Source organism: Buteo buteo, chromosome 1 (genome assembly GCF_964188355.1).
Source record: "Buteo buteo chromosome 1, bButBut1.hap1.1, whole genome shotgun sequence".
Taxonomy (NCBI): domain Eukaryota; kingdom Metazoa; phylum Chordata; class Aves; order Accipitriformes; family Accipitridae; genus Buteo; species Buteo buteo.
In genome coordinates, this window is record NC_134171.1 from 7,578,446 (window position 1) to 7,594,301 (window position 15,856).

Genomic DNA, 15,856 nt, shown 5'->3' on the forward strand with positions numbered 1-15,856 from the left:
TACATAGGGCTCCTTGGGTACAGACCTGCAAGTTTCAGTCTTTCCTGATTTGCAGCCTCCTAACATTTTCCTAACAGAAGTGGAGGCCACTTTGTAGACTTGTGGGAAATGAGGGACAGTAACTTTTCATAGATCCCATAAAAATAGCTCACTAACCTTAGGTGCACAGTTACTAGTTCAGATTAATAGCGAACAAATAGACAAGAGACCACCGAGGAGGTTTATGTTCAGGTTCACTTTTGCCCATCCTGGATTTCCTTCTTGCAGCAGCTACACTTTTGTCTTGCTTTTGTGAACTGCGTAGGGGTGAAGGACATCTTATGCAGGAGCACAGGAAAGGCCAAACCAGCTTCCAGCTGAAATCCAACCTGCCTTGAAAACACTTCTGCCTGTGCTCAAAGAAACAAACTCCTTCAACGTAGCAAATACAACTACGTCCTGCTGCACACTTCCATCATCACAAAAGCAAATAAAACAATGGACACTTCTCATGTTGGACTTCGGCAAAAGACGTTTATTATTATTATTATTATTATTGTTGTGTTGCTGTTGTACCTCCTCTGCTCTGCCCACAGTGGTGGCATAAATGCTGTTACCATATTGTAGCTGATGATGCCGGTGTACAAATCAAAATCCATCTTAATTTCAAACTCCATTAGAAACACAGGAAAAAAGATCAACATTTACGAAATGTAAAGGGAAAAATGGTATGGAAAGAATTTTTTTTTTTTATTTTTCAAGCTTCCAAGACAGTATTACAAACAACAGAGAGCAAAGTAAAGCTAGAAATGAAATACTTGACAGCATCTGTTTAAAAATTACAGCTAAGAAACCTAATAAAAGTTGAATAAACAGTTACTAGAAATAAAAATTTTTTTACACATATGATATTTGTCTGGGATTTTTATTTCTTTAAAATAATTCATACAAATGGTTACAGTCACAAACATGATTTTAACCAAAAATATTGCTAGCCTACCACATTACCAGGAAGGAATCAATGTAGGCAATGAAATGCTGCTACTTTTCAGTAGTCTAGTGCCTTTTTCGCATACCACCAATAATATATACTTTAACTGGTGACAAAAAGCACAATGCTCGTTTATACAAAACCTTATTTTGTTTTTCCTCAAAATCTCTTTGCAAGGTTGTCTTCATTTTGAAATAAGGGAATTCATGCCAAAATTAGGAGAAACTGTTTTTCTTTTGTTTACTAAATTATTCTAAAAAATAAGACAAGCAGGTAGAAAAAACAATGCACTGTGTGGCGTAGAAAGAAAAATGGGAAAAATTCATTGTCCTGAGAAGTTTGCCAACTGCCTCATTTTTGGGCATGTTTTAAAATATAAAAGAAAGGATTTTTAATCTCAAAATTGGTTTGTTGAATGCCTCCCTTATGTTTTTCCTTGTTGACAGCTAAGCAAACAAACCCTTTTTAATGTTCTAAAAACTGTACACAGACAAGTACATTCATGATATAATTAACTACTAACTTCTCTTGCTTAACAAAGAACCCATAGGACACAGAAACAGTGAATCAGTCCACTGGACAGGGACAAACTACAATTTATACGGAGGAAAAAATGTTTCCAAATCTTCTTTTTGTCTCCCACCTTTTCCTTTTATACTGTATATTGGACCAGTTTCTAAACCAATAATCGTCTCCTCCTGTAAGTTCATGGTTTTGCCTTTAATCAAAATCCAGGGTTTTGTTTTGTTTTGTTTGTTTTCCACACGCTGAAGTTGAAATCTCCGATGTTGGGAATGCTGTTTTTGTAGGCTACAATTGGTCGCTTGGGTGGTCTCTATCAGCTTCTGGTTTGACAGTTTGGCCGGGAGAAGGAGCATGGGGCGGGTGGGCTACAGCAGGGAGGCCGTGTGATAAAGACATAGGGTTGGGGACTATTCCTTCTACTGCTGCAGGTATGCCAGTTGAAGCCACACTTACAACGCCTGGGGGATACCTGCTGAGAGAAGAAAACGAGAACATACATTAAAACCAAGAGATGACTGAGCAGAAAGCCCACGTTGCCTCCTTCCAGAGCTAAAGAGATGCTTCTTTTCTTTTCAGACCAGTGAGAAAGACAGCTGGTTAAGCTCCAGATGAGATACCATATGCAGATGCTGCTTAAGGAGAGCAAAATATGCTGTATCTTACCCAAATGAGAAATAAAGGTTTGCTAGATTGCTTCTTCAGATTTCAGATTTAATAGCATGAGTGACAGCATAGCAAAGGAAACAACCTGGAAGTCTTGCTCCTCTCAAAGTATACCTCAACAAGAAGTAATTCCGTGCAACACCTATCTGTTCTCTATGACTCTTCCTCAAGTTGACCTTCAGAAATTTTTTTTCTCATGCAGAAATTTTAAAATTTCATTGTTGTGGTTTGGAAAAATATTTCTTTAAACTAATCTTGCAGTCGTAGCTTTCTGATAGCTCCCCAAAAGACCAATCATACCCACACACTCTTAAGATGACAAATTCAAACCTACTGCACCTGAGTAACTTTTTCAGCATCAAAGTTGCCACTATACTTGTCTGAAAGAGAACCAATACTAGTTATACAGAGGACAAGTGCTTCAGGCAGACTGCAAGAGAGAGAGATGCAAACATGAAACTATGGACAGTTCTAAAGATTTCTTACTCTACCTGGATGAACACCGAGGCCTAAATATTTTATGAATTCAACAAAAAAATCATCCTCTGATTCAGCTTGATTTTATGACAGCTCTGGTATTATCAGGCTAAAAAAAATATCTTGCAAATCTACTGTTTCAATCCCAAAGTTCAGATGTAATTGATGAACACTGGTATTTCACAGTGCTGTATATAAACAACAGCTACACATCAATACTCTTAACAGAAATGTTTTCTTTTTAGCCAAATACCTCAATACCCATTTGCAAGTGATCTCACGCTAGCCACTTAACAATGGCCCTTTGCCTTGCCTCCCCTCCCCATCATAGATCTGCACACTCATCCCTTGTTCTCTCTTGCTATATTCTGCTCACCCAAGCATCCTAGCGAGACCGTTATCTATTTAAAAGCCTAAACACACAAACCTACCACTTACTCACTGTGGTATTTGCTACCCTAGTATTTACTTAGAACTAAATGGGAGAAAAGGCACTTGCAGTCTTGTCAAGCTTTTTTCAATTATCACATTACTTTGCTGTTGATTTTCTTCTCATCAGTTTAACACTGAATGCATCAGAGAATTTCACCCCATTTCAGTACCATCTTCTCTAAAGTAATGCGTGTTTGTGCTGCTCATCCTAAGTTCCCTCAAACTGATAGAAAATTAGCGTAGAACTTAGGCAAAACTCAGAGGAGGAAAAAAGCTGGATGAAAGCACATTTACTTGTTGTTTTTTCTTCCACCACAGAAATATCATGGGAACTGTTTTTTGCCAACACTGTGCCAGAGGGGCTCAGCATGGCTATCTGACATGGCACAGGAACAACAAAGACACCATAAGCTGGCCTGGTCATCCTGGGAAAGAATCCTACAGATCATAACACTGACTGTCATCTGGGATGGATAACCAGTATGTGAAAGATTATACCACCTGTAGGCCAGAGAACTTTGTTCCCAATTGTACACATCTTTACAGGGCTTCCCCTATGCTAAGTCCTCTCCAGAGGCTCCTTAGAATTAATTTGCAGTTTCTAACGGAATTAGTTGCTTGTTTCAGTACCTTAATTTGAACCTTGCTAATCAAATTTGCTTCAATTCCTATGAAAACTGTCAGACTGGCTATTGTTTTATTTATTCAAATTTAATTTTGAAACAGCTTATCTGTTACTCTAGGTGCTTTGTAAAAAAACCACATGAAATGACAAAACCTTCCATTTAAAAGCCCAACACAGCAACCGTTTCCAACACAATCTTTACTTTCTAACAACATATTCCCCCAGCATCAACACACCGGAGCTGGGAGAAATCAAGGAGAGAGCAAATTCTGTAACTGCGCTTCCCTCGGGAAGAAAAGTCAGAGCTTACCCTTGTGAAAATGGACGGTGCTGAATCAGAAGCATCAACAGTTACCTTATGAGCACATTAAGCCGTTCAAACTACACATCTGTAATTCTTCAACTCCAATATTCTTTCTGTATATAAAAATATTCCCCTTGGACACCAAGTTATAATAATTGGGATTCTACCTGCCAGCAGCTCTCCTCAGATACAGGCTTCCTACAGACTTTTAGTAACATCCAAAAGCCTTACAATTGTTTTTCTCGTCCTAAAGCTAGACAGTGGCAGTAGCCAAAAGACAGATGACATAGCCCTCTACAGAAACTGTAGTTTGCTTGACAACTCCTAATCCTATTTTGCCATTCTCTTTTCATAATTTTTGTCCCTTTTTAATTGAATCATCAGTGTTGTTCAAATTGTATCTCTGAAAGGAGGGCACATAAACTCAACAGCCTCTGCACATGGGCATTTCTATCCTACATAACCTTCCCTTACGTTGCTATGCTTTTCTATTCTTAACCAGCAAATACATTCCCTCCAGCACTTCATAAAGTTGCTCCCAATCTTCCTCCTCTGGCAGCCATAAGTTGAAACGTTTTCCAGGTAAAATGTCCACTGCATTAAAATTTTTGTGAAAGCAGAAGCGAGAGATCAGTTACACCTCCTCTGCTACTTCATACTTTTCCTTCCCCTTCACCCACATGATCTTAACTTACAAAGAAAAATACAGTAGCACTCTTAATTACAACCGAAAGGCAACTTTGATTTCCATGTTAATCTCCTGTATTTTTTAAACTACAGAAGCACCTTGAACTTAATACGTTAAGCTCTGTTGAAGAAACTGAGTCTGTCCCAAAAGAGCTTAAAAATATAAGTGCATGCTGTTATGTTACATTACAGACTCTGAAAATTACCAGTGAAATACCTCAACATGAACTAACTCCTGAATTACTAACTTATAACTATTCTCATCCAAGTACCTCTTCAGTACCTGTTAGAAGGCAGAGAGATATGTCAACATGTCTATAAATTGCACAATCACTGTTTACTGGCTGTCAAATTTCACTTTGCCTATAACCTGCATGCTCTGTGACAGAGGAAATGGCAGGGGTTTATTTAACAGGCAGCTCAGTAATAACACAAAACCAGGGTATATTATGCTGCTTCACTGAGACTACTACAAATAGTTCCTTCTCAGGAATATCATTAATCTTTACTCATGGGATAGGTCCCGTTCGCTTGACCTTTTGTGTTGATAGGGCATCTTGCATTTCACATAGTAAATGGTTTTGTATTCCACAGAATACGATGATATTCAGAAGACCTAGATTATATTCTGCTGATGAATGCTCAATCTTCTTTGCTTGTGATAATATCTGATAATTTAAGAGTTCTGTCCTGTACAAGTAAGTGATACATCCAGAATAAAATAGCCTCATTAGTTTTAGTTCACTAAACTTCAAACTTTAGTTAGTTTTAGAGCTGTTTGCAGTTTTTAACATAGAAATTATTATCCCAGGTCTTATCTTTTAATGCAATTACATGACTATGATACAGTTATTAGCATATCTGAAACATCATACTGCCTGTGAAAGACTCCAGAACTTGGTTAGTTGAACGTAATCTTGGACTGCAAACAAATGACAGAACAATTTGCTTCAAACAATCAACTCAAATTTTATTCTTAATCCAGGTAGGAATTAAGCATCAGCAAACACTGCTACTGAAACCAATTCCTTCATAAAGCCTGAGCTTGAAGTTCCGCATATTTTATACTGCACAAAATAGTAACTACCTTTACCCACACTCAAACACTATTCTATCACCCCTCCAAAAAGAAGCTTTCAATATTTTTGTATGACCCTTAACTTCTCCCTCAAAATTCCCAAAATGAGGTTTCTTTATTGAAAAAACTGACTGAAACAATGTCTAAAAAAGGCATTCAGTTCTGTGTTTATCCTGCTTAAATTGAATACATATGGTCTTTACCTTGTAAATCATTAACTCCCAAAACATTCCTAAGTTAAAATCCATTTCTAGCTGTGAAGCCTGCTTCTGCTCAACTTGTGACCCCCAAAATGAGAACAACCAACTGCATTTTATTTGGGCACACCACCCTGTTCCTAACTGCCATGACAGGGTTGGAGTTATTACCCCCAGTTCAGCAACACCTGCCTCTAAGCCTCAACTGCATTCAGCTATACCCTCAGTACTCCAAACTGAAGTCAATGAAACCACATGCTCTGTGGAGGAGAACACATGTGCTTCAACTTTTCATTTAAGCAAATAAAACCACTCTTCTTCAGATATTTAGGGCTACGGGTACTTTTTCCAAAAATAAACATCTTGACGTGATGTGAGATATACGCGTGTTGATCAAATCAAAGTTACTCTTTTCCTTTGGTGCACTTATGGCTACTGATATAAGGAGATTATGGTAAACGGGGGGGTGATGCTCCCCCCTGTCATCTCTCCATCACTTTCTGATGAGACTGTTGAAAGTCATTGGGACACAAGAGCTTTGCTTCACTTCTCAGCAGTGCACAGCTGGGTTCTCATATGGGGTAACACACACACAAAAAAATCCTGTTATCTATTAAAAGTATGGGGCACCCGTCCTAAGGAAGGACAAAGATAAGAAAAATGTATGAAGGAGGACAGTGGAAAAATTAGGACAAAGAGGTATAAAAAAAATAATGAAAGTACTGCAGCGTCCCTTCCCTCAAGGCACTGAGGGAAGCAGCTGTCTGTAGCTTTCTCGGCCACTTTCATCCTATTTATGAGTAAATACCATACTGGAAGATAAAAAATTGCAGACGTTTTTCATAAATAAAAATTGTGTGAAGCTGGCTACTAGGAAAAGTCTGCTGCTAGAACAGCTGCTAGGGATAAAAGGACAGAGAAAGACTCTCAAGCAAACAAAGTAGCTAAGGAATGTATATATTACACATAAAAAAATTGCCCCTTTCTATTAATTATTAAGAGCTGCTTTCACAGTTGATTGAGAATACATAGATCAAGCCTCTCAAATGCTTTTGCTTAAAAATTAAATGTGTAATTTAGAAAACACTATTTTAAACATATTTTCATAATTATCCCAGGCTATTCCACTGTATTCACTACTGAGTTATTTGTTCTCTCGTACGTCTGGAGGTCACAAAACTGCAAAACAATAGCTTATTATTGAAAAGTCTTTCTGCAACCCACTGCTGTATCATTACCTTCAGCAAAAGGAACATAAACTTCCACTGCACTCACTGGAGATGACCAGAAGTGTTTTACTGGAATATACAAAACACTGTATATTGTTCAGGTATTACTAATCACACAAAAAAGATAAGAAAAGGAAACGTACTTATGCACTACATGACCGACTTCAACTAGCAAAACAAGATCATTCTCCTGAATGCAACAATTATGAAAACAATATAGCTGGGGCCTAATCCAAAACCACTTCTTTTATTAAGAGGAAGGTCTTTTATTTATTCTGGAATACATACCTCTGAATTCAGGAAGTACTTCTTTTACACCTGCAGCACACTTACCTGTATGCAGCACCATTAAGCTCTGGATGAACAACTCCGGGATCCATGCTGGCCCAATGTGTAGCTGCAGTCAAGTGATCTTTGTTAACACAGTTTTTCAGACTGTCTGGAATACGACCTAGGATGAAGCAAGGGAGAGAAAATAAAAAACCATAAAAATTGTGTTCCTTATGTTCTTAATGTATCTATGTTAAAAATAGTTATAAATATTTGCATATTTATATCAATACATAAAGTCACACTAAGAGCTTATTTTTGATCCTTGCTGTTCTCCTTTTGTCTGGGACCTAGTTAATAATGGTTAAAATGTTCTGCATAATTTTTACTTCTCTGTCTCTCTTGTCATTTGTATACAGGGTCTCAATAAAACCATAATCAACAAGAGTCATGCTTTCCAAGAAGCTAAAACTTGAATATAGAGCATGGCTGCCACTCAAATTCAGTAATGTAGCCTCCTGCTCTCTGTCTTTAACTTCACCTTCCTCCTTTTCTCTCCACGTGTAACAGCAATAAAAACACTTAATGAAGAATGTAGGATTCTGAATGGAATTTTGCCATAAACCTGAATGCGACCAACACTTTTTTCCTGTCCTCCTGATCTTCCCCCTCTTTATCTCAATTGCTCTTCACATTTATTTACTATAATGTATTAATCCTCAGCCACCTCTTTCATTCCTACAAAAAAATTAAAATACACCACAAAACTCCCTTCTTCATTTCTTCAAAACTTTTGCTTAACCTCTGAAGTATAACTGAAGTTTTAAGACACAGATACTGGAAGATCTGTCAACCTGATTCAGCACGTACTGGACAAGCCTCTGACTGTCTTCTGCAGAACTACCTCCAGCCCTGCAAAACATGACATGAACAGATACGACACACATTTTCTTCATGGCAACAGGAATATTTCCACCTATTTCAATGGGAGATCAATTGGAGCCTTTGTTTTTTTCTGACATCTGTTTTAATGTATCTTTTCTATAGTTTAATCTTACTGTGCATTTGCACACACAGAGGTAGAAAGAGGTAAGTTCGAGTCTACCACTGCTACTGTTGGCAACAGTACTCCAGAAACGCTTTCAAAAACTGACCATGCTCCATCATTCAAGACTTCAGGCTTTTTGTCTCCAACTTCCTACTGGAAATTTGATTAAGGACTTCACTACTCTTTGCCTGCTCTTTCTATCCATCAGCCTGGCCACAATGGGACTGTAAAAAAGACTTTTCACAGAATTGCTTTTTGTCTAGTGGATGCCATCAAATACTTGTTACTCCATGACTTGAGCTTATGTTATTAAAACTTCCTGCATCTCCTATACACAAGCCAAAAGGGTTTCTTAGTTCAATATCGGACAAGATAAGGTAAATGCCCCATTATGGGTGAATGCCTACCGTTCTCCTGATTAGAAATCATCTTCTAAATTTAGCTGAAATGTACAGCCATCTAAACTTCCACCAAAATCATCCATAAATTTAAACAGTATCTTTCTTCTTCTTCTGATGTTTATCCTTCTCAAGTATTTTTAAACTGCAATCATGTCTTCCACCTTGCCCCTCTCATCCTTCATTTTGCTAACTTCTGTAGGCATGTTCTGCTAGTCTCCCCTTACAAAACAGTATTTATTTATTTGTTTAAAACTTGTAACGACCTTTTCACTTGCCATGCTTGCCTTCCCGTTTCTTCCACTACTGTTTTCAGTGGTCCTCCTTATTTAATATTTTGCATGTTTCGATGTTCAAAAATATATTTAAAGATATTTAATCTCTGCTTATTATTTTTATTTTATACATCAGAACATCATTGACTTTTTGGTAACAGCAGAACCACCTAACATCTTTACCGTCAGATGGTAGTCATAGCTTGCATTCCTTCATTGTACACCTTTTTCCAATTACTTTCTCTCTCTACACACTCTCTCCTCTGTGTTCCCCTATGGCTTTCACATATCCAGCTTTATCCCACACTTCCTGTACCTTTCCTACATTTGTTTCACTGCAATTCAATGTCATTCTCACCTCCCTAACATTGGCTGCAGTTTGATCTTACTACAAACCATGTGCAAACACTGAAGTGCTGACAGCTTCAATACAAATCAATGATACAGATCGCTGATAGCACAATCACACACTTTAAGAAGATATAGGTCTGTCTTCCTAGGCACATATGTTTGGACTATTGCACAATATTTAACATCAAATTAGCTCCCTATAGCTGACTCTAATTCAGTTTTCAGACCATAGCCTATTAATGCTTATTTGCACATCAATCATTCCCCTAGGTAGGTATTGTATGCTGGTTTGTGCAATCTCTCCCAGAGCTATTTGGGAGCTCGCAATAGTTATACAACTTAATTAATGTACTATTAGAGTTCTTCTGGAGTATAAACACAAGGACTAATTCCAGCAAAGGGATGGTCAGATTCTTTAGGTTACCTCTAAAACACAGAGAAATAGTACTGTAAAGGGCAATTCAGATCAGGAGTTTAAGAGCTGCCTTTAATCACCATCCAGAGGAGAGTCTTCTTTCTGCACAGGCCATAAATGAAACTAAATTGCCCAGCCTCTCTAGGCACAAGATACAGGAAAGGCTACTGCTAGTGCTTTTTGTATAGCAGAGCAATGTGTTGGCACTGAACTACTCTCAAGGTGACACAGATGGCCCTTCATGTCTGCAGAGCATTCAGTCTATATTGCCAAGGGGGAAACAGCAAAGTCCTACTAAAGAGAGAACATTAGTGCTTAATGAATCATTTTCCAGTATGAAAATCCTTCCTTTTATTTTAGGCTACAAGGGATTCAAACCAATGCCAAATGGCTCACTCTCCTCATTTTATTTATTAGCAGTGCATGTTCAAGACATAACTGTTTTCTCTTATGTGAACAGTTTACAATTACATGGTAGTTATATAACAAAGAGACTTTCCTCTTTAAAATGCCAGACTTCTTTAGCTATGCTTTAAAGACAGGAACATCTAAAATGCAGTATCCTCCCAACAAAATACTGAAAACTTTGTTTTGAGGTAGAGAATGTGTTGTTGAAATATGAGCATTACTAGGAACAGCATGAAGCTCTAGGTGTTTTACCTCCGAGCATTACAGCCTTAAAGACACTGAAACTCCAGACCGTCCTCTAGGACAAATTTGGATGAACTTTGGAAAATACAAAGGAGCCAAAGAGAAAAGATTGAAGGAAACAGAACTGCTCATGACAAGTATAAGGGTGCACCTAGGAAAATGTATGAAAAATACCAGCAATATCTGGATGACTTGCAGTCAAACCCATCAAATGGGTAATATTTATGAGCAACAAAAGAGCAGTGGATTTTTCACATATAAGTACATTTCTGTTATATGGAAAAAGTACTTATTTTGCAGTGCCTGCCTTCTCTGTAATTGCAATGAACCTCCAAAATGATCTGTTCTAGTTCTGAGAATAGACTTTGTGGGTATTTGCTTGTTTCTATGTCCCAAATATTAGAAGTAGTAAACAAAACCTAAGGTTGGCTCTTTCCAGCATCTTTCAAGACTGAAGAATGAAAAGGTTTGTTAAAAAGAAATACACACTGAAGGAGCTAATAAGGTGAGTTAGTACCTGTGATCGCCCTTCGGATCTCTCGTGCTGCTTCCTCCCGCATCTCAATTGAGGCTTGTTCACTATACCAGGCTGCATGTGGGGTACAGATCAGGTTTGGTGCATCCTTCAAGGGGCCCTGACTAAAGCTAAATGAAGATTTAAAACAAGATCAAATGACAAAAAATATTGGGGGGGGGGGGGGGGGGGGGGAGAGAAGGGGGGGAAGAAGAGGGGGATCCAGATGGATTTGTACATACACAGATTAATTTCTACAACAGAAAAGAATTGCATTTCTATTCCTTGTTGGGTTTGTTTTTTAATTCTGTCAAGTAATTTAATACACTATTCATGGTACAAATAACCAACAACCACCTCTCATAGACTCAAGGGGTAGAACCTAAGTCTAGTAGCAACATTAGCTTCCGTCCAATGCAGTTATTGCTAACTACAGGCACTGCCACTCCAGTTCTGGTGCAGAAATGCATAAAGCAAGACCCAAATCAATTCAGGATGCCATTCCATTTGCCCATTTCATCACAGTTTTACTGCATTAGCCAACAAAGCTGTTCTCTCAAGAGTCACTGTCAATGTGACATTTAAAGACAACATCTTACAATTATTTCCAAATAAGAAGTGTGTCCATCAGCAGCCTCAACTTTTTTTTTTTTTTGACAATTCAGTTATTTTTTTCCCGTTATTTTTAACTATTTTTTTTCATTCCTGTTCCTTTATAGAAACTCCACGGAAAGAAGGAAATTTACTTTACAGATTGATTTTCAGGGAAAGCAATAAATCTGTGTAAAAGTGCTATCACAGATACAGAGTAAAGAAACTGAAAATAATGGAAACTTGCTCCTCCTGTTTATTTCCAGTTTTAATAATCTTACAGCCAATTGTAACAACAGGAGAACAAATATTTTAAGACAAAAGCGTGCTTTCAGAGTTGGTCATAATTCATAAAGTAATAGATTTCATCTGTAGTTCAATAAAACATCAGAATATCTGGCAGAACTCTCGAATAAGGAGTTGCATGCTGCGATCTGATAGACATGCAGCACTGAAGCCAAAGGAAATTGTGGCTGTAATCCTGCAACTGAATCTCTGCAGATGGCATCTCCATGCAGTAAATGGGGCTTCCTATAGGTGCAATGGTCTGCTTGTGCAGATCCGAGATCTGAATTGGGAAGAATGTATGTAGCTGAAAGTCCCTTGAGCTGTTAGACTCTGGCTTTGCACAGTACTACTGCATTGTAATGACTACATTTAGAAGTAAATGAATGCAGGGTATGCATAAATAAAATTAAATATTTGTGATGTGGCATTGTGTCTCAGTAGACATAGAAATTCTACCTAAACGGATACTATTCTGGTTTTTTAGAGCTTCTATTCCCCCCCCCAAGCTGATACAAGAGAGACTGTCCTCTCTAGTCTATGCAACCTGTCCTCAAGTCCTGAATCTGTTCCTCTTCAAAAACTTATGTGGATTGTTCCAGATAAAATTAACATTTCTCCCTGCCCAGACTGAACAACTGAAAAAGGCTTGTCACATACAAGCACTAAGCTACAGCAGTCTATTCTCATAAGTCTAACTCAGAAGTCAGGCTCAAGACTCAAGGACATATCAAATAGGCTCGTTTCTGATTAGGAGTGCTGATACCGTAATACCAATGCCACTTTGGGGAGTGGTACATTTCTGCCTAAAACACTGGACTTCTCAGTCAGTCATTCAAAAACTAAGGCTTGTACTACCAGTTCTGCTGATGACAGCAGAGTTACTACTCCCCTGATGGGGTAGAAGAAAACAAAACCTGCACTCTGACCATTTTCCTTATCTTAACTTTTTTTTGCAACCTGTTACATTTATGGCTTTCCTGCAGAGGCAATCTGAACAAAAGTATGTCTTTTCCTCCAGAAAGGTGTCAAAGTAGTTACATCTCACACCAAATCTCAACTCTGCCTTCTGAAAGAGTCTGTTCAGACATCAACATTAGCTGCCTCTAGAGTTGCATTAATGACAAAGGAGCATTCTCCACAAAACTATGATACAAAGCCATGCCCAGGATTTGAACCCAAGTCCCTGCTATTTCTACTAAATAAACCCATTGGATTTTTTTTTTTTTAAGGAATTAAATCTTGGATGTCACTTTTTTCACTTCTGACCACATACACAAGCTCCATCTACATTTGCATTAGTCCAGTGCTGCACAGATTCATGTTGCTTTACTAAGGAGTATTTAGCTAGGAAATGAAGGGAAAACTCAATTTACTCGTTGTTGTTGATTGTATCATGCACTAAGACTTAAAAATAAGAAAGTGAACAAAATAAAAAGAAAAGAAAAGGAAAAGCACCTGAATGGTTCTGACTCATGTACATCTAAGGCTGCCCCTCGTATCCTTCCTTCCTTCAGGGCCTGTGCAAGTGCTTTTTCGTCTACTAACCCACCTCGAGCTGTGTTGACCAGGAAAGCCCCTTGTCTCATCTAGGGAAAGTTAAAAACAAGAATGATGAAATAAAAATAAATGAAATAAAATCGTTGTGGCATTATTTTTTACTCAAAAGAAGCATCCATTACAACAAAGGCTATTCAGCTGGTTTAACCTGTAACAGTTGTCTTCCCTTTCCATTGGAAAGTACCACAAAATGTGATGCTTCTAACATAAAATGCTATTTCACAGCACTTAATAACCTTTTGTTTCTTGTAAGCAGTGTCTTTTAATAGAAGCGTTGTTTCAGATATTGTGCAGTAACATGATCAAAAGATACAACTGTGCATATGAAAGTGACAGATCATTTTATGCCTTTTTATTTCACTGTGAAATTGCATGAGACAAACTACAGCACATTCTTAAACAAATACATATTTTGTAGTTTTCAACTTTCACACAAATAAAAGCCTACATGAATTTTCCAGAAAAATCAATGCTTTTGGATTTTCAAAAACTTTTCCCTTTAGCTACCAAAACACAGTAGATCTATGTTTTATTTATTTTTGTTACTTCAGCTTCCTCCTCCCTGTGAGACTTTTCAAATAAAGGTCTAAAGAACTCGTATATTATTCAATTAAAAGGCATGAAAATGAATTTGGTTGAGAACGCTGTGTGCCCAGGAGAGAAGCTGTGCTGTGCATTGTGCAGATTAGCATTGTAGATGACACTGTGTGGGGAGAACTACAATAACTCACACCATAATATATCCACAACATGAAAACAAAGTGGCGGTTTAAATAAGAGAGATGGTACGGAAAAAAAATAAATTACTACATCCTGCTTCCAGCCACCCTAATACTTCACCTTTTACCAGATGTCTCAAACACGGCTTCTGATCTCAGAAGCATTTCTGTGCATGAAAGTAAGCCTATGAAGAGCAGGAAACATGAAGATGAACGATAAAAATCTCATTCTGTACTGAGTCGATCTCTCACCGCAAGAACAAGAAAACCCCAACATTTTGACACCAAGTCAACTAGTTGAAATCTACACATCAAACTAAAACTTATGTAAATGGATCCTTACTCTGAAAGACTGATTTGAAATACCAAATTCATGAACAACAAGGAGGTTTGGATGAAAGTCAGCAACGAGAATTTTTTTTACATGAGATTATAGGAAATATTGAACAATTAACATGCATATGCTTGCAGTAAGACTATAAGAAAAAACAACAACCATATTTTACTGGCCAGCTCTGGGTTTAGTGTGGCCCTGCCTCCCTCCATTTGCAGACTCTTGGGCTCACAGGAGAACCATCTACTCCTCTGTATAGCAAAACCAAAGGCGACTTGCAGGAGCAAAACTAAGGGATACTTCTTTTAGTTTTGTGTAATTAACGTGGGAATTAGAACAGTGAACAAACGGTGGCATGATCTTAAGGTGGTCTAGTAACAACAAGACGCTCCTGATGGGAACTATCACTGCATCTCCACTACTTAAGTCAGCTGAGAGAACTAGATCAAAACTAGCACAGGAGGGCTCACCCAAGTGACAATCACACCTGCTGTGCAGACATCCCATATAGGCTTCTGGGAGCTTATACACCCTTCCTACTTTTGTGCTCTTGCAAATAGAGAATTTGAGTTTTAAGTATAGCCTAGTGTACTTATATGCCCTTTGAAGGACTTCAAAATTTTCATCAAAGTGAACCCTGCTAAAATCTTCTGCCCAACCTTAATAACCTTGCTTGAGTTTTCATTTTAGGACTATATACAAAACTCTAAAGCTAGTACTAAGTCCAAATCAAACAGAACATGGCTGCATAAATGCATTCTAGTGGGAATGAATTACATGACTCATGATAAACTATAAGGGTGGATGCAGCTGGAGATGACCCTTAACAATGGGTGGAAGCTTGGAAGAGCTTCACAGCTACAACTGCTGACGGCTGTTAAATTCACCTACACTAAACCTGCATAGCTGCTTTAAATAAAATGTATAGCATTTTAATTGCAGCGCCTTTTTCTCAAATCTGTAAAACCAAAGATGACCTCAGCTTCTCTTAAGAGCACTTGATTACCATGGGTTCAATAAACATAAGCTTGAAAGACTTCTCTGAGCTCCTCTGGGACTACAAGGCCAAGCACAATGGCTAGACAGAATGCTGACTAATTAAAAGGAAAACCTACTGAAAGAGAAGACTGACACCAAATTTTCAAAGACATTTTAAGGTTATGTAATTTCAGATTCTGAACATAATTCAGGGTGAGACTTCAGTGAAATGAGATGCACCATATTTCCCTGTCCTTTGTTTAAAAACTGGTTATTACAT

The 15,856-nt window shown here is 37.9% G+C and overlaps 1 protein-coding gene across 13 annotated transcripts in view; it reads right to left on the minus strand.

Moving 5' to 3' along the window:
- Positions 1-708: 708 nt before the first annotated feature.
- The window catches only part of CTBP1 (C-terminal binding protein 1), a 245,708-nt gene continuing 230,560 nt past the window's right edge, over positions 709-15,856 (minus strand). For 12 of the 13 annotated variants that reach the window (XM_075055380.1, XM_075055469.1, XM_075056088.1 and 9 more), the window contains 4 exons: positions 13,444-13,574; positions 11,113-11,240; positions 7,521-7,638; positions 709-1,967 (listed from right to left, as the gene is read on the minus strand). In XM_075055380.1, coding sequence (XP_074911481.1) covers positions 1,781-1,967; positions 7,521-7,638; positions 11,113-11,240; positions 13,444-13,574 — 564 coding nt within the window. In that variant the 3' untranslated portion in view covers positions 709-1,780. The remainder of the gene's footprint in view (positions 1,968-7,520; positions 7,639-11,112; positions 11,241-13,443; positions 13,575-15,856) is intronic. The other variant, XM_075055199.1, reaches the window with a different exon arrangement.